Here is a 25,381-nt window from a genome sequence, read left to right as displayed (position 1 = left end):
TGAGAGACTGGCCTCTTGTTGTATGTGTAGGTGCAGCGGTGAAAGGTTTAGCATGACCTCCATGGCTGCAGTCGGAGTGGACCTCGTGCAGCCAGTGGTGGCCGCGCATGCGAGCCTCTGGAGTCTTTGTAGCTTGTCTCGTACGTTGCCTAGGTTTGTTCTTGGCCACCAAACCAGAGCACCGTAGCAGAGTAGGGGGCGGATTATAGTCTTATAGAGCCAAAGGGTAATTTTCGGGTTGAGTCCCCACCTCTTACCAATCATCCTTCTGCACTGCCAGAAGACTACTCCCGCCTTGTCTATGCGTTTGTTGATGTGATTGTTCCAGTTGAGTTTACTGTCGAGCGTTAGCCCTAAGTACTTAACTTCGTCGGTCAGCTGTAGCTCAGTCTGGAAGAGTGTTGGTCTGGTAAAGTTGCCAAGTGCCCTTTTATTGGTGAACATTACCATTTCTGTTTTGGTGGGGTTAACTGATAGGTCAAAATCTCTACACCAGCGTTCTACGATCCGAAGAGCTGCCTGGGTGAGGTCGCATACTGTACAAGACTGACTTATGACTTATAGTACCTAAACCTAACCTACTTCCAGATGACCTAGAAGGATGAAATTTGGAATCCAGCTTGGTTATTGTGTGTAACCGTAGGAAAAAATCTAAAAATAAAAGAAAGTTAAAAAATAGGGGGGGGGTCCCATACAAAAAAACCACTTTTTATTGGGACTGACATATAAGTACCTAAACCTAACCTACTTCCAGATGACCTAGAAGGATGAAATTTGGAATCCAGCTCGGTTATTGTGTGTAAGCGTAGGAAAAAATCTAAACATAAAAAAAGTTAAAAAATAGGGGGGGTCCCCATACAAAAAAATATTTTTTTATTGTAGCGTTGGAACCGTTACAAGCAGATATTTGAAACTACCCCAATATATGTATTATTATATTTGCTATATTAAAATAAAGTTTAGTTAGTCAAAAAATAAGTGGTGTCCCCATACAAAAAACTTGTAATACGCTCTAAACAACCGGCCAACGGTGTGTCGTCGGCGGCGCGCGGCACCACATAATTATACAAAGAACAGAAGTAACAACCATACAGCGGAAACACAAGAAAAAACATTTAATCTCAATACCTGCCTAGTTTTCTTTACAAAAAGTATTGATATCCCACCAAAAACATAAATGTAAAAAAGGAGAGCCAAGTTCAATACAAAAATTATGCTTGGCTGTGGGGCTCGCCGCAAAAAGAATGGAGATCTAAATGAGTGCCACTGCCAAGTTCTATGCAAAATCCAAATATGTATTTATAGGAACAAAATAACATTATAAACAAGTATTAAACTCTATTTCTTTGCTTTATTGGATACCTATAACAATTGCTGTTATTTAAAAAAATATGTGATCTTAAAGTAGGTTAGATTTGGCTTGGCCAGGTTTTATCAGAATTACAATATATATAAAATGATTGATATAATGAAAACTGGCCAAGTCAAATCTAACCTACTTTAAGATCTCAAATTTTTTTAAATAACAGCAATTGTTATAGGTATCCAATAAAGCAAAGAAATAGAGTTTAATACTTGTTTATAATGTTATTTTGTTCCTATAAATACATATTTGGATTTTGCATAGAACTTGGCAGTGGCACTCATTTAGATCTCCATTCTTTTTGCGGCGAGCCCCACAGCCAAGCATAATTTTTGTATTGAACTTGGCTCTCCTTTTTTACATTTATGTTTTTGGTGGGATACCAAATTACTACAAGCTAATACAATACAATCATAATACAATGCATGCAAACAATGAATGAAATGAAATGAAATTTTGAATGGAATTTAATTGTCATTTGTAAAGTTGTCAATAGCATTCAGAACATTCGGAAACCAAATGTGTGGTTGTTAAATGAAATATTTGCAATAATTATTTTATTTATTTATTATTTCGTTTGTCTCTAATAAATAAAATTAATAATAAAAATGTTAGTGTAATAACATTGCTTCGATAAGTATAACTAAATAAAAAAAAGTGAAAATTACGATGAATTAAAACGAGTTATATTTTGCATTTTTAAACGAATGTCATCACTGTCAGTGTCAGTTGACATCTAGGGTATGGAAGGTAGAGATTACTTCTACACTCCATAATCTAGGGTATTGCCAGGGGTGCGAAGCTCCTGACTTCGGCCAAACTCGGCTCCGCTCGGCTCAGCATTGCTCCGAGCAATTATTAGGGTTGACTTCCTTTTGCGTGCACGACCACAGATAAGATAATCACTTGAATTTTGACAACCCTAATTGGCCGAAAGGGATAGTGCCATGTATTAGAAAGGGATAGCATGATTCGACCCTGAACCGCTGTCAAACTTCGGTTTTGTAGGAAGCTTCCTTTCTGTACGGTAGTACTATTATTTATTCTGTGGTATTGCTATTGGTATTGAACCGAATATAATTATTGTTTTAATTTATTTACTTGAATAGTTATCATTGTTAGGAACAGTGCCTACTAAACGCAACTAGGAAAAAACTAAAGTTTATTACTATGGGCAAAACATCAAAAGATAAAAGAGATATCTACTATAGGTTAGCTAAGGAGGAAGGATGGCGGGCCAGAAGTGCATTTAAATTGTTGCAAATTAATGAAGAGCACAACATATTTGAAGGAGTGCTCCGCGCCGTGGATCTCTGCGCCGCTCCCGGTAGCTGGAGCCAAGTACTGACAAAGAAACTTAGACAGAATGCACAAAATGTAGATGAAGTTAAGATAGTGGCCGTCGATTTGCAAGCCATGGCGGCTCTGCCGGGCGTCAAACAAATACAAGGCGACATAACCAAGTTATCGACGGCTAATGAAATCATTAAGGAATTTGAAGGATTAAAGGCAGATTTAGTTGTTTGTGATGGAGCTCCAGATGTAACAGGTCTTCATGATATTGATGAGTATGTCCAATCACAGCTTCTACTTGCAGCCTTGAATATTACTACACATGTTCTCAAGGATGGAGGTGTATTTGTGGCTAAAATATTTAGAGGGAAGGATGTATCACTCTTGTATTCGCAGCTGAAGCAGTTCTTCAAGTTTGTTACCGTCAGTAAGCCGCGAAGTTCAAGAAATTCAAGTATTGAAGCATTTGTGATATGTCAGAACTACCAGCCACCAGAAGGCTATCTACCAACAATGGTGAATCCTTTACTGGATCATAAGTACTGTGATTTCAATCAGTTCACTGGCCCTAACAGATATATTGTACCCTTCAATGCATGTGGGGACTTAAGCGCATATGACTCTGATACCTCATATCCGTTGCTATTGGATGGACAGACATCTTATGAATATAAGGAGCCAGTTCAGGGCCCTATCAATCCACCTTACAAAGAAGTTTTGGAAAAGACAAAAAATTTGCAGTTACAGTAAATTGTCATACAAATTAAAATAGGTCTATGTTGTATATTTTGATCACTTGTTAAGTAATAAAACAATATTGTCAATATTGTATTATTATTATTTAAAAAACCTGTAGAATGTGAGTGTCAATTATTATCCTCATTCTCTTAAGTCATCATAGGCTAGGTAATTATGTATTTTGATAGTAGAAATATAAAGTAAAATTTACAAACACACGAAAACAATACTTATTCTTATTAGAAGTACCAATGCTGCAACCATGACTTGTTACACTAGAGTTGGACCAAAAAAAGTCTAGCAGATTTGATAGCCCATGCAGTGCAAGTGTTAAATAACACCTCTATCTCTCTTCTGTTATTCTTGGTCTGACTATATGTTGTACCTATAAAAAATATGTTTACACCATATTCACACTTTTTGCATAAGTACTCTTTGATTGAACATTACTTTCTTAAAACTGGCTAGATGTAGATCAAATCTCATAAAAACATATTTTGACTTTAACATACAGATTCAGAATGTAATATAGCTCTAACACAAGAAATTCAAAATTTTGTTGTAATTTTAAATTAACTGTAATAAATTAATGAAGTAACGATGGCTAAAAAATTAGACAAGAGTACACCTAGTTCATTTAGCAAATATTTCCTAGCAAAAAAGGTACCTATGTATTTTTTTATTGTTGTTCTAATTACTTAAATGCGAATTTATCAGATTGTGCTTACTTTCTACGAAACTGGGGGTCATTTAATGTTGTTTCCGAAGTTATTGCAATACACCTAGCCCTAGATTCTCGCGGGACAGCGTGCGAACGACTTGCTCCACCAAAGGTGGTGTAAGGGCGATATCACCCAGCCGTAGCCCAGCTAACATATCCGAGGTGATGGATCGCTTGCGTTATAGGTACACTTATGCTTACGTAGGTATAGTTGATGTTTAGATATCCGACAACCTTAAACCTACTAAAACAGCTGCTTAGAGGTACAAAGAGCCTACCGCGAACTACGATCGACGTGTTGCCTCCCTATCACACGTACGAGTTTATGTGCGTGCGACAGAGAGGCAACTCGTCGAACGTGGTTCGCGGTAGGCCTTCTGATTGCGTGGCTTCAAACCCATCGGACAAGCTGAAGGTAATTAAATATTCACTGTGTTGCTGCGCTTGTAATTCCTACAGGTGCTCGATCTTAGAAAACAGTAGGTACCTAATCATTCCTAAGAACTATTACATAAGGTTTCCTTTTCTGAAAATTTTACGAACCACATAGCGGATTTAGCGGAATTTAAAAGAGCAACCATGCATTTTTTTATTTGATTGGTAAAGTACTTATCAATCCTATCAGTAATGAAATTAATAAGATTACTCAAATTAGGCAAATAATCTGTTTCAAAATCTGCTCTTTCACCAGCCTTTCACAGAATACAAATTTACCTAAGTAAATAAATAGCCAAACTCACCTACTTATTTACCTTTCTCACCTCTAAAAAAATAATTTCATTCCAGACATTTTACGGACCAGTACAGAAAGAACCAGAATGGATATATTTGGAGAGAGAAATGCTAGCGAATATAGACAAGAAACCTTACAATAAGAAAGTCGGCGACTGGCTCAAGTTTTTGAAGGATTTGAAACACTACTTTTTTCTTGAAAGTGAGTACCTACCTACACTACACACTACCTACTATTATTTATTACTAATAGTACACAACATCCCTAAATTCCATATTACTGAAATGAAAAGAAAGTGTAAGTCCTACCATTTTACATCATTAGCATCTACTCGTACCAACTGACGAGTCTTTTGCTACTCGCTACGCTTAAGAATTTTAATTACTTCGATGGAGAAATTTTTCACTTTACTCGGGATTTCCTTTTTTTGCGATAAACCTTTTTGCCAGCCAAACGCATATATTTAGTATGGAAACCGCCTTTAGGAACATTACCGTTCAAATTCTCGGGCCAAATTAGCACACACACACAATTACGCCTACATCCAAATAGGACGACGCGTTTACAGAGCCTGTAATCAAAGCTGGTAAACAAAATAAGAGTCATCTTTATTACTCTAATGGTACATAGCTAAGTGTAGATGAAATGCATATAATGTCAATAACTACCAATCAGCGACATTAATCCGCTAATAACCTTCTTGCTGTACGTACTGGCCGCTGAGAGTTCGCGTTTCATATTTGATTAGAATATGACTTGGACAGGGATAGGTTTATGCCATACAGTGAAGAACCAGTCAAATAATTCACGTATAATAATTTAATGCAGATTAAAAGATAACTAGTTAAAATGTTGTTATGACATGACAGACTAACTCAACATAAGTAAATATATATCATTGTTGTATAAATGTATTCCGCTATAATAAGTATTTTGTATATTTTATTATCTATCTGTATGGCAGTGCGAAGTCACGTTCAGGTATAGTCTGTCCGTTTTTCTAAGATCAAGTACGCCACAGTAAATGTATGGCGAACTTGTAGAAATAGGACTGGCTATACAGTCTGCAAAATTTACATGGGTACAAGAATCGGGTCAAAAATATTTGAACAGGCGGAGTCACAATAAATTCCCACTTTCAGTTCAGAATATTTTATATGTATATAGCCGGTCGGTAATGAGGAGATCCGTAGACGAACTAAAGTCACCGACATAGCCCACCGGATTAGCAAGCTGAAGTGGCAATGGGCAGGCCACATTGCACGCAGAGAAGATGGCCGATGGGGTCGAAATGTGCTCGAGTGGAGACCACGGACTAGCAAGCGCAGCGTAGGACGTCCACCCACAAGATGGACAGACGATCTTGTTAAGGTCGCCGGAAGACGCTGGATGCGGGTCGCTTCCAACCGGCACGTATGGAGGTCCAAGGGGGAGGCCTATGTTCAGCAGTGGACGTCTTATGGCTGAGATGATGATGATGATATAGCCGGTCAAGCAAGTTTGTCAGTAGAAAAAGGTGCAAAATGAAAATTTTGTATGGGACCACAGCCGTTCGCGCGCTTATATTTTCTAAATTTGCCGCTCTTTTCTGTGTGCATTTGTTAAATTAATTCAGTGAAAGCATGATAGGAAAAATGTATCTACATATAGGAGACCGGGTATGATTATCTCACGGGTTATATCTCATGAATAGAACATATTCTAGATGGTTTACTAACGAATGGCCCAAAAACGTTTCCCAAAGTATCACATCCCAAACTATGTTTCCCATTTCGATATGCCGCTAGCAAATGCTGGAATGACATACCTCCACCCATTCGTACGCTAAAAACTATTAACAGTTTCAAAGAAAAATATCGTAAGAAAGAAAGAAAGAAAGAAAGAAAGAAAATACATTTATTTAACGCCACAACATATTACATCTAGAAAACAAAGACATACAAACATAAAAAACATTGGACGCTAAAATAGGACCCCACTCAGCATAATGCCGCGGCAACCCGTGGCGCTGGTTTTCAGTGGGGACCTGACTTAAAACTATGAGACGACAACACATACGCCAGCGACACACAAAAAACAGACATAAAAAAGAGAGAGACACTAAAATTTATACATACTGAACAACAACGAAAGAAAAGGAAAACAAAAAAAAAGAAAAAACATACTAATAACATATAAAAAAAAAAAACCACACTGAATTATACAATATACATCAAATTTAAAAATATTAAAAATAAAAAGAAAAACTGTAACCTAAAAACTTAAAAACTACCCACAAACAAATTATAGTTATTTTAATAGAATGACGGTATCAAACCGCAAAACAGTCTAAACTAAACTACATACGTCTCCAGAGAGATAAAGTGGTTAAAGTGGTTAACGTCTACGTTTGTTACTTATATTGCAGTGATGTTTCAATTTGTGTTTGTAATAAGTGAGAACGACATTTTGACTTGAAGCCACTCAACGACTTCAGCGAACGGATTGGTGGAGGCAGGTCATTCCAACACTTCGTGGCAGCGTACCGAAAACTGCCGCGAAAGGCCGTAGAATGGTGACGAGGGCAAACAAGTTGCAGATACCTGGATGATCTGACATCTGAGGATCTGGAGTTATGAGCCCAGGTTAGCTTATCGTAAAGGTACGAAGGCACCCGGTAGTGCACAATGCCAAACATAAGCGACGCTAAATGGACCTTTTGACGCGTGGACATTTTCATAACGTGGTTTTTATTCAAGTATGGTGTTACGTGCGAGCGGGGAGGGATATCAAAGCAAAAGCGTGCACAGGCATTTTGCACTCTCTGTATTAACCTCTGGGTACTCGCCAGGAGGCGTGGCCCGTAGACTGTGTCACAGTAATCAAACCGTGAGAGGACAAGTGCATCGCATAACCTCACCCTAAGTTCAACACTAAGGAAATATCTTATTTTATAAAGTAATTTTAACCTGTAAAAGCAATTTCGAACTGTGCTAAGTAAATGTTTTTCAAACCTCAGTTCCCCGTCCATAACCAACCCCAAGTTTCTAACCTCTTTAACATGTTCAAGAATGGTGTCGTTTATGAACACTTCGAAATTGCACATAGAAAGTCTGTTTATTTGTTTTTTTGTACCCAGTAACATAACCTTGGACTTTGTAGGGTTTAGTGCAAGTGCGTTTGCTTGTGACCATCCAGCAATGCGCTCGAGATCATCGTTTAACTTACGTATTCCAGAGTCCACGTTACTCGAACTGCACGAAACGTACAACTGTAAGTCGTCAGCATAAATATGGTAATTACAGTGTTTGATTACATGAATTATGTCACTGCTGTACAATATGAATAATATTGGACCTAAAATGGAACCTTGTGGCACGCCTCTAGTTACCGAAAGTATTTCAGATACGACTTTCTTACCATTAGATGCTTGAAGTTCAACTAGCTGGCTCCGATTACTGAGGTAACTTACAAACCATTTCAAGGTATCAGTTTCGAAACCGTAATATGATAGCTTTGACAACAAGAGCGAAATGTCGATAGTATCAAAAGCTCTGGAGAAGTCCAATAATGTGAGTATAGTACCTTGTCCCCGGTCCTGAGCTTCCAAAATATTATCAGTAACGTCGAGCAGGGTTGTCGCCGTTCCTCTGTTCTTACGAAAGCCTGACTGATAAATTGGCAATATATTATTTTGCTCTAAATAGGTTGTAAGCTGCTGACAAACAATTTTTTCTAGGATTTTAGAGAGACAAGGTAATATGCTTATAGGTCTGAGGTCTTTGACTTGAGTAGGATCAGGGATCTTAGGAATAGGGCGCACCACGGCAACCTTCCAGGCATCGGGAAATTCATGGGTAGAAATAGATTTGTTCATTATCGCGGTAATAGCTGCCAAAGTATGAGGCAAAGTAAGAGTTAACATGTCCAATGTAACCCCATCGATTCCTTGAGCATTAGACTTAAGACTATTTATTATTTTTAATACTTGGCTTTCAGTTACTGGTTTTAAGGTGAACTTTGAAGTACTAAACCTATTGTACTCAAAATAAGTAAGTTGACTAATTTGAACTGGATTATTATTTGGTAAATTAAGAAAATGTCGATTGATTATATTCGGGTCTTTAAAAAGGCTGGGTAGTTGTTTCTCGCGATCATTAAATACGTCATTCTTTAAGTTTTTCCATAAAACTTTTGAATTTTTAGCGTAACAGTTGACTTTTTGGGAGAAATACGCACGCTTTTCATTGCATAAGGCAGTGGTGACTAGAAGTTTAAGATCCTTATAATACTGCTTGTGCACATCCAATCCTGTACGTTTGTACCTCTTATGAGCTTCGTTCCGTAGACTCATCATCTTCTTCACTGTATTAGTAATCCATGGACTATTCTGTGGTTTAATACAAGTGCTTTTGCGAGGAGCATGTGCGTTAAATAGGGAAATAAGGTAAAAGTTAAATAATTGTACCATTGAACCAATAGTAGGCAGGGTAGTTACATCTTCCCATTTGATATTGTGTAGATCACGCTCGAACGCAGTTAAATTAATTTCCTTGAGCGGCCTATACGTAATAAATCTAGGAGCCGGTTTTTCCATTTTAATGTTGATTTTGCATGTGACAAATGCGTGCGCACTAAGGTCCGGTATGTAGTCGACGGAAGTGACAGATACTGGTGCATCGGTGCAAATCAGATCTAAAAGTGTACTACTGTGGTCTGTGAAATGTGTAGGCTGGTCAACATACTGTTTAAGGTTAAAACACCGTAAAAAATTCGATAATTTTAGTAGTAAGCTATTATTCAACACTCAAAATATTTAGCGGCGGCATCAACATCAATATCTTTAATTTCCCTCCTTTTCTTTCTTTAATTACCCTCGTTTTTTACTTCTTTTAGCACTGGGCCAAATTTAAATATTCAACTTCCTTACGTTATGTTATGTTTTATGGCGGTAGGCCTCCTAATTTGTTATCTGTTATTGTGTTTGTTTGTTAGTTACTGCTGTGTTTATTTTCTCCTCTCTATGTGTTGTCTGTTTTTAATTTTATACTGTATATAATGTATACACTATTAGCTTTAAGTTAATTATAAGGTAGGCCCCCACTGAAAATCAGCGCTGCGGCTTGCTGTAGCATTACGCTGAGTGGGGGTCCTTTTAACGTCCATCAGACCTATATATTGTTTTAATTTAACTGATTTTGTAACTAATGATGACGTGAATAAATGTATTTTCTTTCTTTCTTTCAAATTATCATTTCCCAAAAAAATGTTCGGCAAAACAACTTATCGCATATTTTCAGTTAGCAATAGTCTTTTTTGGCAAGTTATTGTTTAGCAAATAATTACTTGGACAAGTTTCATTTTACCAAATATTATTTAGTCAAATGTATCATTAAGCATAACTTACATGTCCCAAAATATTGCATGGCATACAATTTACATAGGTACCAATAGAGAGGAGGCTGCGGAATTTATTTGTCTGGTACTTAGCTGATCATTACATATATGTACATAGTAAAATGTAACGTCAAAAAAAACATTCCTCAAAAATATGTAGTAAATGATCACTAAAATTAAAACTCCATTTTAATATAAAATGATAACCATATTTGTTACATCTTGCTATTCTATTAAAGCAAATAACACCAAAGTAATAATTGTAACCCAAAAATTTTAAATAACTACCAATTTTTAAACCACATTTTAGTCTAAAATGACATGCAATTTTTTTTACATCTCGTTATTCTATTAAATTAATTAATCCACTTCGATGACCTTTTTCTAGTACACAGTATTTCGTTTCTGTATGGACGGCAGTTCTAACCTAACCCACTTTTCTAATAGCATTTCGATTCTGTGAGGGTCACAGTTCTAACCTAACCTAAACCCACTTTTCTGATAGTGGTTCCGTTTTGTGAGGATCGCAGTTCAAACCTAACCCAACCCACCCAAATTACGTAGAATTTAATGTACCTATATTAACATAACAAAAATTACTTTAAATAGATATGCTTATTTGTCAAATTTGCGAAGTGACAATTTTGACCAAACATCTTTTTGGAATATAATCATCAACTGAAAAATAATAAATAATTATAATTTAATTTGTTCAAATACTTCATTGTAATATAATCATCATTCTCTTGCCCTTGTTCCATTCACTTGGGGTCGGCGCAGCATGTCTTTTTGGAATATAATATTAGACAATAAAAAACGTTTGCTAAATAAGTTTTTGTCCTAATAACATTTGACAAAGTAAAATCATGCCAAATGATAATTTGACCAAATAAATTATATGCGAAGTGTAACTTTGCTAAAGGTTTCTTTGGGAAATGAAACTATTGCGATAAGTTTGTTGGGAAGTGAAATTTGGCGAAATGTATTTGGCCCAAACGAAAGTACACCATTCTAGATATCTTGCCAGGCATCCACTCAATTTCATGTCTCTCTAATTGGACGCTTTTTTCCATAGTTCTCTGCGAATAGCATCTTGTGGGAATCTGAATGGAAAGTAATGTAAAATGGCAATACCAAATTTGATTATTAATTTGAAATAACTAGGTAGTTTTTTTATAGCTCCATCTCATGAAATAAAAAAGGAAAATACAAATCTGTAAGAAGGAATTTATTTATAATTATATAGAAAATACCTAAACCAAACACAAGTTAATAAAATAGTCTACTTCATTTGGCATAACACCATCCCTATTATCCTCGCAATTTAAAAAGTCGTATGTTGTTATGAAAGTCGTATGCAGTTGTTACGTCTTAGCTTAGCACGGTAGTGTTGAAAACAAATCGTCATGTTTTTTCCAAATTTTACTGAAGTTATCTGTTTACTACAAGTGAAAAGTGATTCCATTGTCCTTGGTATGAACTAAAATAACTTCTGCACCACTTCACGACACATGAATATATTTTTATTACAAAAACGTTGTTTTTATAAATCAATTTAGCCATTTGTCACTGACTGTCATCTCGGTCGCGTACTGAGATTGCCAATCGAGCAGTTTGTAAGTACCGCCTATCGCGGGGTAGTTTGCGTTGGGTCATAATTGAGCGGACAGAATACTTCCATGTATATCATTTCGCTGCTTTTTGCTCTCTAGTAAGTAGGTACCTAAAATTAAAGTGAGAGGAGGCACTTTAATTTTAAGTACAGTCAGCAGCAGAAGTCGCTATACACTCCAGGTGCTCAAAGAGAGGTAAACGTTTAAACTGTCAAAAAGTTGTTGACTGTCATGGTAGTATTTACTTGTGAGCGCTCAACGTGTCACAAATATGTTAACAGTCGCTATTCATTAATTTCTACACTTACAACAAGTCATTGATACCTTAGCTGTCAAAAAACCAATGGTATCTAAGCGGTCAACGTGTCAAATATATCTGAACAATATGGAAAAATAGACTTTAAAGCATACAAGTATGGTCGAATATTGAATAAAAGATAGGCATGCTAATTTCAGGTAAAGCGTTTTGACAATCATCGAAAGCAGTACAGTCTTGTCATCACATACATCTATCTCACGTTTTGCCCTTCAACCATTTGACAGGAGCCTCTCGGTCAACTTACTGCAAACTATTTCTTTTAACATAATCGTCAAGACGAATGACACATAGCAGAAGCTAACTGAAGCCGAATTTAGAGCCAATTGTCAAGGCACGTCGTGGTCTCAGTAACAGGCGTTTGCTTTTCAAAGCAGAGACCGCAGGTTCAAATCTCAGTCGTACGCACCTAGAGATATTACAGCTTTTTGTTTTTTTTGGGTTTCATTTCTATTATTAATTTGTGTCTTCTGTTTTTATGTTAATTAGTTTATATAATTTTGAAGATAATGTCACATGTAGCGTAAGGACTGTATCGTTTATTATAAATACAGATAAAACCTGGTCTAACTGTTGACGTGTGTATTATTTTGTGTTACTATGTTCTTAAGGTATAATCTGGGGGTATTTTTAAGACATATCTGATATAAGAATGTTTTACATTTATTTTATTTTAGGGACTTTATGATGATTTTAATACCTTCTAGCAAATGTAATTCGGACAAGCCTATCGAGCTTAATTTGAGACTATTTCACCGATTCCTTAGTACGATTTAAAGAAACAAAAGGTTAATATGCTGCCAAAATATGCCATCTAAGTGTCCTTTTCATGATTGCTCAATTGAACATCCACAGAATAAATGTGGTGTATTTTATCTTTACATGAAAACGACTTTTTATGCAACATTTTGGATTCCCGTCAATTTCTGACGCCAGGGAAATGACGGAAACAGCTAAAAGAATCTACCGAAATCCAAAGCCTAACGGACATTCATGGCGTTGAACCATGGCTAGAACAGGTCGATAGAAACGCTCCATGATGGTTATATTGTATACCAAAGTCGGGGTTGTCGTAAGTAACATGCCATATTTTCAAAAAGGCCACCAAGCACAGATCCAAAACTTTTTTTCCAACTAAAAGAAATGATTAGACTATGCCCAGATGTTTCGCTTTACGAATCATATGTAATTGCTGTTTACATAGTACGATTTTTTTTGTGTAATACTTATCTTGTTCGCAAACCGTAAATTTTCTTGTAGTATTTGTCCGAAATCGTTGTAGTTACTCGGGAGGATTGGGTAAATATTGTCCAAACCATATGCTTTACGTGATCTCCCAGGACGAAATGTTACTTATTATTAAAGCACTAATTAAACTATATGTGTAATTTTTTAATAAAAACATAATACCAGAAAAAACGGCTAAGTAAAGTTGTATTTATAATAAACGATACAGTCCTTATGTACGACTTTCTATCAGGACGTTGTAGGTTTGAACCCGCAGTGGGCGTTACTTAGATTACTCCTGTGCGGAATGCCATTTGATATTTACTACTCAAAAATCACGTTTGTTGTATGGGAGCCCCTTACTTAAATCTTTATTTTATTCTGTTTTTAGTATTTCTTGTTACTTATAATAGCGGCAACAGAAATACATCATTTGTGAAAATTTCAACTGTTTAGCTATCACGGTTCCTGAGATACAGCCTGGTGACAGACGGACGGACGGACGGATGGATGGACAGACGGACGGACAGCAGAGTCTTAGTAATAGGGTCCCGTTTTACCCTTTGGGTACGGAACCCTAAAAATGCTGGTCTCTTCGAAAACTGACTAAATTAAATTAAAGGATATGAAAACAATGCATTTTATTAATTTCAGACATCATGTTTCATAGTAACATTTATTGCTTAAGACCTACACAATCGATATCTAAATAGAAATAGTCTTAGTTTTATTTTTCAAAACGTTCGGGGTTCGATTCCCGAGCTGAGTACACATTTTTTTTAATGTATGAATGCAGTTTTTCGTGTTACTAAAATCGATGACATGATTCCTAAGAAGAGATCGGTGTATATCTTATAGTATCAGATTTTCCCATACTGGTCGATCTAAATGGGCCACCCTGTATAGTATATTTTACTACAATAAGTGGGCTAAATAAATATATTAACATAGGTATATAATATGATCAACGGTTTGGAAGAACAGCCGCATATGACAGTTAAAATAAAAAAAACCGATCATTCTAGTAGAACCTACTTATTTATTGTATAAGTTTGACACTTAACGATAAAATACTTCTTTAAGAAAGGAGGTGGCAATTCGTAGTGCTACAGTATTTATTTTAAATTTAATCAGATAAAATGTTGATGCTTAGTTACCATTGAAATAACAACTGCTTAGCAACTGGTGGCACCCTGGCTGCTGACGTACGTGATTGGCAGTGCGTGTAGGTATTAATGACAGCAGCTTGAATTTGATTGCTTAGTTACCACTGACTTTTTAACCGTTATTGTCATTGTGATTAAATAAGGGTGTATGTGTTAAAGAAAAACTCAGAAGTTATGGTATGCGTGACGAACTGAAAGCCTACGTGAAAATGACATCTTAGATGTCCTTATTTTTGTGACGATTGAAGTGTATATTTTTTCTTGGACACCTTGCCCGCTCAGGTATATCTGCTGCTGACTGTACTTACCCACTAAATTACTTTCTGGTGATGGGTCCCGACCGAACACCCGTAAGAAGACTAGTTAGCCCTCTGCCCTGGTAGGTACAATGTGAATAGGTATACACGTGACCTATATATATCTATCACGAAATATTTTTATTCATAATTTCGGTGCTATCTTACTCGTAAATACCTACTTCATATATTACGCAGACCGGTATGACGAACATTATTAATTGACAGAGCCATAACTACTAGGTATCTACCGTATCCACTGAAACTGAGTCGATCCCATGCTCACCCGTCTTTCACAGGCAAAAAGCAAGAGAGAATACTGAAAAAGGAAATTGGCCCAATTTGGTACATGGAAATGTCAGGATTTCAAAAAGAAGTTCTTAGACATTTATTGGCGGATATCCACTACGACTTGATAGATAATCTGCCAAAACGGACTCGAAAATCCCTATCGGATTTAGGCGTTAGCAGGAGCATACCCAAGTCTGTTTTGTTGAAAGCTATGATTGAATCTGGGGACGACGCGGCTGTATTTATTTGGAACTTATACACGGCTATTTATAATAAATCGCCTAGTGAACTTCGAGGAGGTACAGTACTTTTATAATAATACATATTATCTTCTTTAAACAATTAAAAGTGTAAAAAATCTTACACAATCTTGTTTGTAAATAAGTGCGCGCATCTCGTTGTGCAAGATTTTTGTGCAGATTACTGCACCTAAATTAATTAATACCTTAAGTATATGTTTCACCCTCTTAGAGCGGGGTGTTATTTTTACTCGTGCGTTGATATCTTATATGAATTACCATTCGCAAACCACAGACTACGATATGGACGCAATGATTCTTATGTCAGCGCTGACCTTCATCGACTTAGAGGAATGTGTAGAAAACTTACATGACTTAATGAAGCCAGCGAAGGAAAGACCCAAGCCAATGAAGAAGAAAGGTAAAGCAATATTTTTCTTGAATTAAGAAAGAGTGAATCCACTACCTGAGGTATTTGTGACGTTATCAATGAAAAGGGACCTCATTGGCGCTTACGCCATTATTAACGATGCTCCGATATAAATACAATGCCGCGCGACGCTATACGGCGTAAGCAATAAGGTCCCTTTTCATAGATACCTAATGCTCCATGTTACTACCTATTAAAGCCTATTAGGTAAATTGTTCGCTACGGGCTCGACTACGAGGAGAATGGAGGTTTTGGGATTATACTGAGAAACTTTTACTATAAAACCAACACCGAAATCCATATTGGTTCCATAGTAAAAGTTGTTCAGTATATTTCCAAAATCTCTCTGGCAACAGGAATGAAGTATTTTTGAGCCACCGTGTATACACCAACCAGTCATCAAGGCAACTTAATGAAATGAGCTTAAATTAGATCGCGTCGCGCGGCTAATGCGCTAGACTAGAGTTTTGTCAGACCGTGAGAATTTACCAATTATATACCTATCTATTCTGTCATTACCATTACGCTTAAGCGGACGCTATGCTTGATAATAATAATGATAAGTATACCAGTACATATACCTATAAACTGCCCGCTTAAATGAGTCCTCGCGCCTGCGCGGTACGGGGGCGACGGGGTAGGAAGACAAGGGGGTGTACTGTACGCCTGCCGCCCGCACCTTCCCCGCCACCCTTAGTCGTCCTACCCCGTCGCCCCCGTACCGCGCAGGCGAGGACTCATTTAAGCGGTCTTTAAAAGCAAGATAACTAGCGACGGCTTTGACTTTGAACTATATTGGGACTGCTTTAAATTATTTGGTTACAACTTTCAGCGGCAAAGAAGGTCAACAAGTATAAAGACGAGCAGTTCGGGATGTACTTAGATCGACTTATTGTACCTGTGTATTGTAGACACCCCTCACCGCACCGAGTGGACAGAGTTAAAAAGCAACCCCGTATGGAGAAAAAAATCACGCTCAGGAGTGACGATGTACGATTTTTATTTTATTTTATGAAGTAACCTCTTTTTCAAGCGTAGTGCGATTCATCGACCACATACAGTTCAATTTAATTTCCACCTTATAGCAATTGAATTTAAGCCTCAAATTAGATTGGACTCGGGAAATATGACTCGTCTTCAAATGAATTACCGAAACGTAATGTACCTTGAGAAGTAACTTGGTTCGATAGAAATTCAAGGTAATGGTTTTAGCTGGCAGAAGAATAAAAGTACGCGTATTATATGAAGCCATAAGCATCTCAACTGAGCGAGTTCTTCACATTTTTCATAAAGCTTGATTTCATAAAGTACCTACACAACATTCCTCAACACATTTGTTTTCAGATTGAGCCAAGTTACTTATTAAACCGCCCTAATAAGTTATATAGTAACTACTTAGTTAGATCATAAGTTCTGTCACATAAATTATGGCACAGTCTATATTTACCTAGAATACCTATACTTAGGTACACTCATGAACAAATTTAGAAGAACGCAGAAATAAGTTAAATTACCTAGTACCTTACCTAATTTTGAGATTACTTTAGGTGCTGTAATCCAGTAATTACCCCTTTTTTGCGTTCCTCTAAATTTGTCAATGAGTATATTTGGGATTTGTTGGGAAAACCTTCTAGATTGGTACGACCTGGAAAAGGGTTAGGTAAATCAGTAAATGATAGTCGTAGTTCAGTAGTTAGCCTATGAGCTCTTCCCCGAGGTCGATCCTAACAATTTGTTACGGTTTTGATACGACCTTGACGATCGCCGCGCGACACGCAGCTGAGATGTATGAAACTTTCTATACAATATATATATGTCACCGTAAAATTGTAAACACTCGTCAGTTTATAAAAGATAAAGATAAGATAAAAGATAAAAAATAGTTTATTCAAGTAGGCATATTACAATACGCTTATGAACGTCAAATAAACCTTTACCGGCTCCAACCGTACACCTCTGCCCCGAGAAGATTTAAATCCCCCCTCAATTGGAGGAGGGTATCCCAATATGGGACCAGCAACAAACTCGGCGGGACACATCTTTTCAAAACATTATTACATCTTATAATTAACATGCATTACGAGTAATTAAGAAAAATACAATTTAAATTACTATAGAATTCATGCAATTATACTCAGTGAGTACATAACTTTATAGAATTTGATATAAAAAATAAACATATATGTACATGAAATCACAAATACGTAGCTCTTTCAGAAAACATATCAAATCTTACAAAAGGAAAAGAAATTAAAATCAATATAATTTTTAAGAAAAAAAAACCGACTTCTATGGGGCCCGGTGAAAGATTATGGTAGATGGTGCACTATGTAGAAAACGAGGTAAGTACTTACTTACAGTACTTTCTAGTAGCATTTCGTTTCCGTAAGGGTCGTAGTTCTAGCCTAACCTAACCCACTTCTCTGATAGCAGTTCGGTTCTGTGAGGATCGCAGTTCGAACCTAATCAAACCCACTTTTCTAGTAGCATTTCGTTTCTGTAAGACTCGTAGTTCTAACCAAACCTAACCCACTTTTGTTCGGTTCTGTGAGGATCGCAGTTCAAACCTAACCTAACCCACTTAACGGCGCATGCGGTGCGGTGTACGGGAGTTTGAGCGGGAGGGGTTTGACATCATCATACCCACATTTTATGGTAGGTAATCATAGTGGTTTATTTAGTTTAGGTATCATAGTGGTTTTCCGGGTCAAGGTCCGGGTCTCTGAGTCAGAGTCCGGGTCCGAGTCCCGGTCCGAGTCCGGGTCCGGGTCCGGGTCCGAGTCCGGGTCCGAGTCCGGGTCCGAGTCCGGGTCCGAGTCCGGGTCCGAGTCCGGGTCCGAGTCCGGGTCCGAGTCCGAGTCCGAGTCCGGGTCCGAACCGGATCCGGGTATGAGTCCGGGTCCCAGTCCAAGTCAAAATCGAAATTCGAAATCACCAAACATGTACTATGCGTCGTTGAAGAGTTCTGTTCTGATCATCATCAGCAGTTCCACTTCATCAAATGCGGCAGTTTTTAATGTAAATGCTTGATTTTATGATGAAAATACAAAAAATTCTATACGTATGCCTTTAAGATTTGAGGAGTTCCCTCGATTCCTTATGGATCCCATCATCAGAACTCGAGCTTGACAGAAATGTGGCTTAAAAACTAAACTTGCTTAACAAACATAACGAAGAGGACAAATCGCCAAACGTGAACTATGCGTCGTTGAAGAGTTCCGTTCCAATCATCATCAGCAGTTCCACTTCATCAAATGCGACAGTTTTTAATGGAAATGCTTGATTTTCTGATGAAAATACAAAAATCTCTATACGTATGCCTTTAAAATTTGAGGAGTTCCCTCGATTTCTCATGGATCCCATCATCAGAACTCAAGCTTGACAAAATTGTGACTTAAAAACTTAACTTGCTTAACAAACATAACGAAGAGGACAAATCGCCAAAGGTGAACTATGCGTCGTTGAAGAGTTCCGTTCTGATCATCATCAGCAGTTCCACTTCATCAAATGTCACGTTTTTGAATGTATATGCTTAATTTGTTGATAAAAACATAAAAATCACCATATGTATGCCTTTAAGATTTGAGGAGTTCCGTCGATTCCTCATGGATCCCATCATCAGAACTGGATTTTGACAAAAACGGGACCAATCTGTATGTATATACATACAATCAAAAAAATTATTTTCAAAATCGGTCCAGTAATGACGGAGATATGGAGTAACAAACATAAAAAATAAAAAAAATAAAAATAAAAAAAAACATACAACCGAATTGATAACCTCCTCCTTTGGGATTTGGAAGTCGGTTAAAAAGAAATGAGAATACATATTATATGAATCTGACTGATTGTTATGAGATGCTTTCATACAATTTGATGTGCTTTCTTACCTGAGCTGAGTCACCTTTAACTCTACACATAATACAATATTTTTAATTGCTACTTGTCGTTATTACAGTTTCTGGTTTGGACCATGCATGTTTGTCTGTCAAGTAGTCCTCGACTCTGTAATAAGCCTTCAACATCAATGACTTTTTTAAGTAATTCTTAAGAGCTGGAAAGGGTAATCTTAAAGCATCCTCAGGTATTGTTATAAAAATGAATGCATTGCCCAACGAATGACTTCTGTACTTTAAGAACACGAAACTTTCTGATAGCAAGCTTATTTTTATTTCTAGTATTATAGTTATGGACATCAGAATTCTTAGTGAAGGAGTCTAGATTCTTAACAACATAAATAATACTATCATATATGTATTGGGAAGCTACAGTTAAAATATTAATTTCTTTAAAAAGTTCTCTTAATGATTCACGCACCCTTAAATTATATATAGAACGAATGGCTCTCTTTTGTAAGACAAATATAGTCTGTATGTCAGCTGCTTTGCCCCAAACCAGAATACCATATGACATTACACTATGAAAATAACTATAATAAACAAGGCGAGCTGTCTCAACATTAGTCAATTGTCTAATTCTCCTCACAGCGTAAGCGGCCGAACTTAATTTGTTTGCTAGTGTTCTTATATGAGGACTCCATTGTAGATTTTTGTCCAATGTTAAACCAAGAAACAGTGCTTTATCTACCATCTCTAAGCATTCATTATTCAAAAGTATCTTAGTATCGACTGGTTTAACATTCGGCAAAGAAAATCGAATGCATTTAGTTTTCTTAGCATTAAGAAGCAAATTGTTCATAGTAAACCAGTTTAGTACATTAACGAGTGTGCTGTTAATTACACTGTAATCGGTAGATTTACGATCAACCTTAAAAAGTAATGATGTGTCATCAGCAAAAAGAACAATTTCACAAAGATTTTCTACTACACATGGCAAATCATTTATATAAACCAAAAACAGGTATGGACCCAAAATAGAACCTTGTATAATATCGCTAGTTAGATTATAAACTGACGGCAGGGAGATTATAATCTAACCTAACCTACGTTAGATTATAAACTAACGGGTTTACAATCTTACGATGTCATACTTATATAATATTTAGCGAACGTTTTAATCAACGTGCACGTTAAATCAAGAGGTCAACAAATTGTTTAATCTGTTATATTAAACAAGACCGAAGTGATCCCATAAGTGTTCCGTAAACAAAGTTTTGTACGGAACACTAAAAATAGTGTGACGTGACATAGCTTCAAAACAAAAACCATGATATCGGAACCTAAAGATCTCTGCGGTCTGCGTCCAGGGGGCCTATTGTGATATTATTTTTATTGCACCGCGCTCACCAAGTCAAAGTCGTATCAATTGAAGTAGAAACCCTACATTTTTTTTAAATGCAGAATCGGCCTCCATGCATCTAAAGAGCAAAAAAGGTCGTCGTCTAGTCGGTATATTATCGGCCGATGCGTGCGGAGCTGACAATTTTTTTTTATCGGCCGATTCCGCGTTGTGAGCGAGCAGAACTACTTATACTGCAAAACGTTATTCAAGACCAAAAAAAGTTAGACAATTTTGCCACTGCAATAATTTGTTTGTAAAATAGTAAATTTCTTTTGATAAATAATCACGCTAAGATAATTTATTTATTAGTAATTTTACTCCTGCTATTTATAAAAGTACTTTTATTTACTTATTTTTACATAAATGCATTGATACAAGACGCGCTAGTAAAAAGTGGCAACATTTTCTTACTTTTGTTGGTCTTGAATTACGTTTTGCAGTATAGTAGGTATGTACTTCACTTCCTTGAAGTTCGTGCGCTGAATGTAATCGCGAACAATTTACCACCTTACGTTTATTTATTTGTCCGAACGCTTTCCAGAATTCAAGATACCTAGTGTAGATTAATCGCAAAGCCGCGCAGCGATGATTTATTTATTTATTTAAACTTTATTCCAAGATATAAAATTGTACAAAAATGGCGGACTTAATGCCTTTAGGAAGATTGTTGATACAAATCCTTGCCAGTATTCCTGCGACCAACAACGTTTGACATGGCGACAAATAAATAAATAAATAAATGAAAGTACTATAAAGTCCCATTATTTTATAAGATAAATTTCCAAAGCGTTATTAAGGTAGGCTAAACGGTTGACTACTTGTACTATGTTATATCTGTGTAAGAATGTTCTATAATATTTATTTATTTATTTTATTTATTTATTTATATTTTATTCATTTGCCATTTCATTATTACTTTTTCCACAGAGTTATGAACGACTAAGGATGGATAATTCTTTCGTAAGTACAAAAAGTAGTTTTTCTAATCAAGTCTTCAAAAAGCAACTTGTAGGCATAGGTTAAAAAAAAATATAAAGGGTAAATAAGCCGTCTCAGAATAGGCAAACCCCGGAATCAAAACTTAGTACATTTCTTTTGACGTGCGAATATTTTTCTAAATATTCTTTCCTAATCTAACGTCACGTCTTTCTTAATAATATTATGTACTATTAAGGTAGGTATAGTTTAATATAATAAGCAATACCGTGGGTCTACGGCCATCGAAATATACGTGGTACGTGCTTCTCGGTTAATAGCCGTGTTTGCCGTGTAGCTAACATCGTTCGTGACGTGGAGACTTTCAGACGTAATAGGTACTAGTACATTCCGGGGATCCATTTTGATTAACCCTTTAACCGCCAGAGTCTGATATATAAGACATTACATATCCAGCTCATTTCGCCACAGTCTGATAAATAAGACAAAGATCTGATTTGGTTTTTAAAGCATGTTTATAACTCCCGTAACTATGCCAACCTTACTCTGCGTGGTACAATTACCTACTGTCGGTGGCGACACGAGCACGCTCGATCAAAAATTGCTGGCGGTTAAAAGGTTAAACAATTTGTTATGGTTGGGTCTTGTTTTGACACGACCTTATTAACGAACGTCTTGATGATCGGTGTGCATCTCACGCAAGTCACGCACGATTTTCATTGCATTACGCACGCACCTAATTCGAATTGACCTCCCGTGATTTTTTGTTAATGCCATGATAGATTAGCGATTCGAACCAACTTTAACCGATTAAATGGATATGAACCACCCATATACAGGGTGTTACTGACCATGGGGCTTTAAATCTAGGGCTCGATTCTACTCGCTAAACTGAGCTACTTTTATTATGGCACCAACCCCGATATCCCGAAAAATATTTTTACTTTTTCATACATTTTGGCTGATTAGATGTTGACGTTTTCTATGGAAAAGCCAAAATTATTCCCCCGATTTTAGGGTTGGTCCCATAGTAAAAGTAGCGCAGTTTAGCGAGTTAAAACAAGCCCTGGAATTAAAGCCCCATGGTCAGACACATACTGTATGATAAATCATATCCATAATCGTTTCATATATAAGGTGCTACTTTATTAGTTGCAGATATTTTAACACATGATACTTTACTTTAAAACAATTAACTTTAAATAGAAATTAAGAATATTTAATTATTATTTTTTTGTTTTAATTTACCGAACAAAAAATTAATTAATAATTTCGCCTAAAAATAATCACCATGTGCATTTAACTGACAAGACGTTTAATACTATCCGTCATGTCACTCATGTCAACAATTGTTTGTCTTAAACGTCATTATGGTTCGGCGGGAAAACTGCAAAAGGTTATTAGACTTATTAGGATGGATAAGTAAACATTTTGGGATTTCAACATTTTAGGAATTCAACTTTCTGTTCCTAAAGGGGATTTTTATTTTGGATTTTTTTTGCGTCAGATTTGAATGAATTTTGGTGGGTACGGAGAGTTCCTTATTCTACGCTGGATAGATACATAATCCCAAAAAAATTTTACTGAATTTCCCACTGAGTAACGAAAATCCCATGCAATTTAGTAACTCAGTGGAAAAAATTGAAGGACGTACTGGGGAATTGCACCTGCGTGTTAAAAATCGACAAGAAAATAAAAATCCAGCCATTAGGGTTAACTAATACTTTGATAAGTGAGTGGAAAGAATTTTAAAAGCAAGCATGAACAAAAGAAAACTTTTATTAACATAAATTTTTACAAAAATTGTTGAAAGTGGCGACCCTGCTTTTCAATACACAATAATGCTCGCTTTCGGATGTTTCTATTCACACGCAACAAAATCTCTCTTTCCCTTTTCATGATTGCAAAAGCGTTGGTAATGCGAGCCCGTAATTCTTCTGATGTTCTGATTGTGTGACCATCGTTTCCATACACCAAATCTTTAGCTCGTCCCCAAATATGGAAATCGAGCGGGGTTAGATCTGGTGAGCGGGCTGGCCAGTTCAATGCACCTGCTTGAGCCCCACCGCGGCCTATCCATCGCAATTGAAATTGTTCCGATAAATATCTTCTTACATTACGATCGTAATGGGCGGGGGCACCGTCCTGTTGAAAGTACATCCCCCTACGAAGATCGAGTGGTACGTCCTCTAGCAATTCCGGTAGGTCTTCTTGTAAGAATTGTAGGTACGTCCTTCCATTTAGGCGATTAAGAAACACTGGACCCAACAAACAGTCTCCTAGTAACCCTGCCCACACATTGACGCTGAAGCGAGTTTGGAAGTGATCAGGGCGAGCCAAGTGGGGATTCACTTGCGACCAAAAGTGTGAATTGTGCAGGTTAAACAATCCCACCCTTGTAAAGGTACACTCGTCGGTCCACAGTATGTTACGTCTGAAGTTTCTCCTAAGCCACTGGCAAAATAATACACGTGGTTCATAATCCTGAGGCTGCAGTTCTTGGACACGTGTGAAATGATACGGGTGCATTCCTTCACGTTTCAGTAATCTCCATATGTAAATGGCACTGACACCAAACACGTTCGCTGCGTCTCTTGTACTGCTCATGGGATGGCGATCAAAAAAATCCAAAATTAAAACTTCTAGACGGGGTGGGTTCCTAGGCCTACCGGCGTCACCTCTTGGCCTGAATTCTCCTTCGCGACGAAATCTTCGCAGTGCTCCATAGATAGTACGAGGATCCACATTCACATTGAATCGTTGTAGATAAAGCCTTGCAGCTCTCGCCCCATTGTAGTTTGCATCGTGATAACATGTTACCATGTTAAAATAATCATCGTCGGTGTAGCGGTAAGGCATTTCAAAATAATTTTTATGCAAACGACACAATCAGACGGCAAATAACATGACTTTGACAATCAAGTATTTGATTTATCGACGTCAAGTGGCCAGACAGTGAGGCGTTAGGTAAAAGAGGTCCTAGAATCTGTTCAATGAGTCAGGCGCGGATCCAGCCCTCAAAAAAGGTTGTGGTCACAGCCACTCCAAAATCGGCCAAGTGCGATTCGAGGGTACCTGATGATTCCCCGACCAATAAATTCGCAGAGGGATCGCAAGCGATTTATTTCAGTCTATACACACGTAGCGCCACTTGCACCATCCCAATAACCCGGGGTTAACCCGTTAAACCGTTAACCCAGTGTCAAATTGTACTGGTAACCATGGTAACTCCAGGTTTAACCGGTTAACCCCGGGTTAGTGTGGTGATGCAAGTGATGGCGCTTAGATCTATATATAACTACACTAAAAAACTCCTTAGGGTGTAAATTAAAAGCTGGCAATAAGCTGGAAATAATTGCCCCTGTTAGTAAATAATCTATATTCTTGCAAATAATTAGGGCT

The 25,381-nt window shown here is 37.0% G+C and overlaps 2 protein-coding genes across 2 annotated transcripts in view; both read left to right on the top strand.

Annotated features, from left to right (window-relative positions):
- The first annotated feature begins 2,275 nt into the window (after positions 1-2,275).
- On the top strand, positions 2,276-3,482 carry LOC134670215 (tRNA (cytidine(32)/guanosine(34)-2'-O)-methyltransferase-like). Its single transcript, XM_063527934.1, has one exon. It carries the CDS (start codon positions 2,534-2,536, stop codon positions 3,404-3,406), a length of 873 nt encoding a protein of 290 aa, XP_063384004.1. The 5' UTR covers positions 2,276-2,533; the 3' UTR covers positions 3,407-3,482.
- A 399-nt stretch (positions 3,483-3,881) lies between these two features.
- The window catches only part of LOC134669881 (uncharacterized), a 55,155-nt gene continuing 33,655 nt past the window's right edge, over positions 3,882-25,381 (top strand). The window contains exons 1-5 of the mRNA XM_063527499.1: positions 3,882-4,057; positions 4,902-5,049; positions 15,142-15,432; positions 15,668-15,793; positions 16,635-16,792. Coding sequence (XP_063383569.1) covers positions 3,995-4,057; positions 4,902-5,049; positions 15,142-15,432; positions 15,668-15,793; positions 16,635-16,792 — 786 coding nt within the window. The 5' untranslated portion in view covers positions 3,882-3,994. The remainder of the gene's footprint in view (positions 4,058-4,901; positions 5,050-15,141; positions 15,433-15,667; positions 15,794-16,634; positions 16,793-25,381) is intronic.

Source organism: Cydia fagiglandana, chromosome 13 (genome assembly GCF_963556715.1).
Source record: "Cydia fagiglandana chromosome 13, ilCydFagi1.1, whole genome shotgun sequence".
Classification (NCBI taxonomy): domain Eukaryota; kingdom Metazoa; phylum Arthropoda; class Insecta; order Lepidoptera; family Tortricidae; genus Cydia; species Cydia fagiglandana.
Note: the sequence above shows the minus strand (reverse complement) of the source record. Positions and strands in the feature narration are given on the sequence as shown.

Excerpts from the sequence above, each read along its gene's own strand:
- LOC134670215 (XM_063527934.1), top strand. The coding sequence starts at position 2,534 with ATGGGCAAAACATCAAAAGATAAAAGAGATATCTACTATAGGTTAGCT.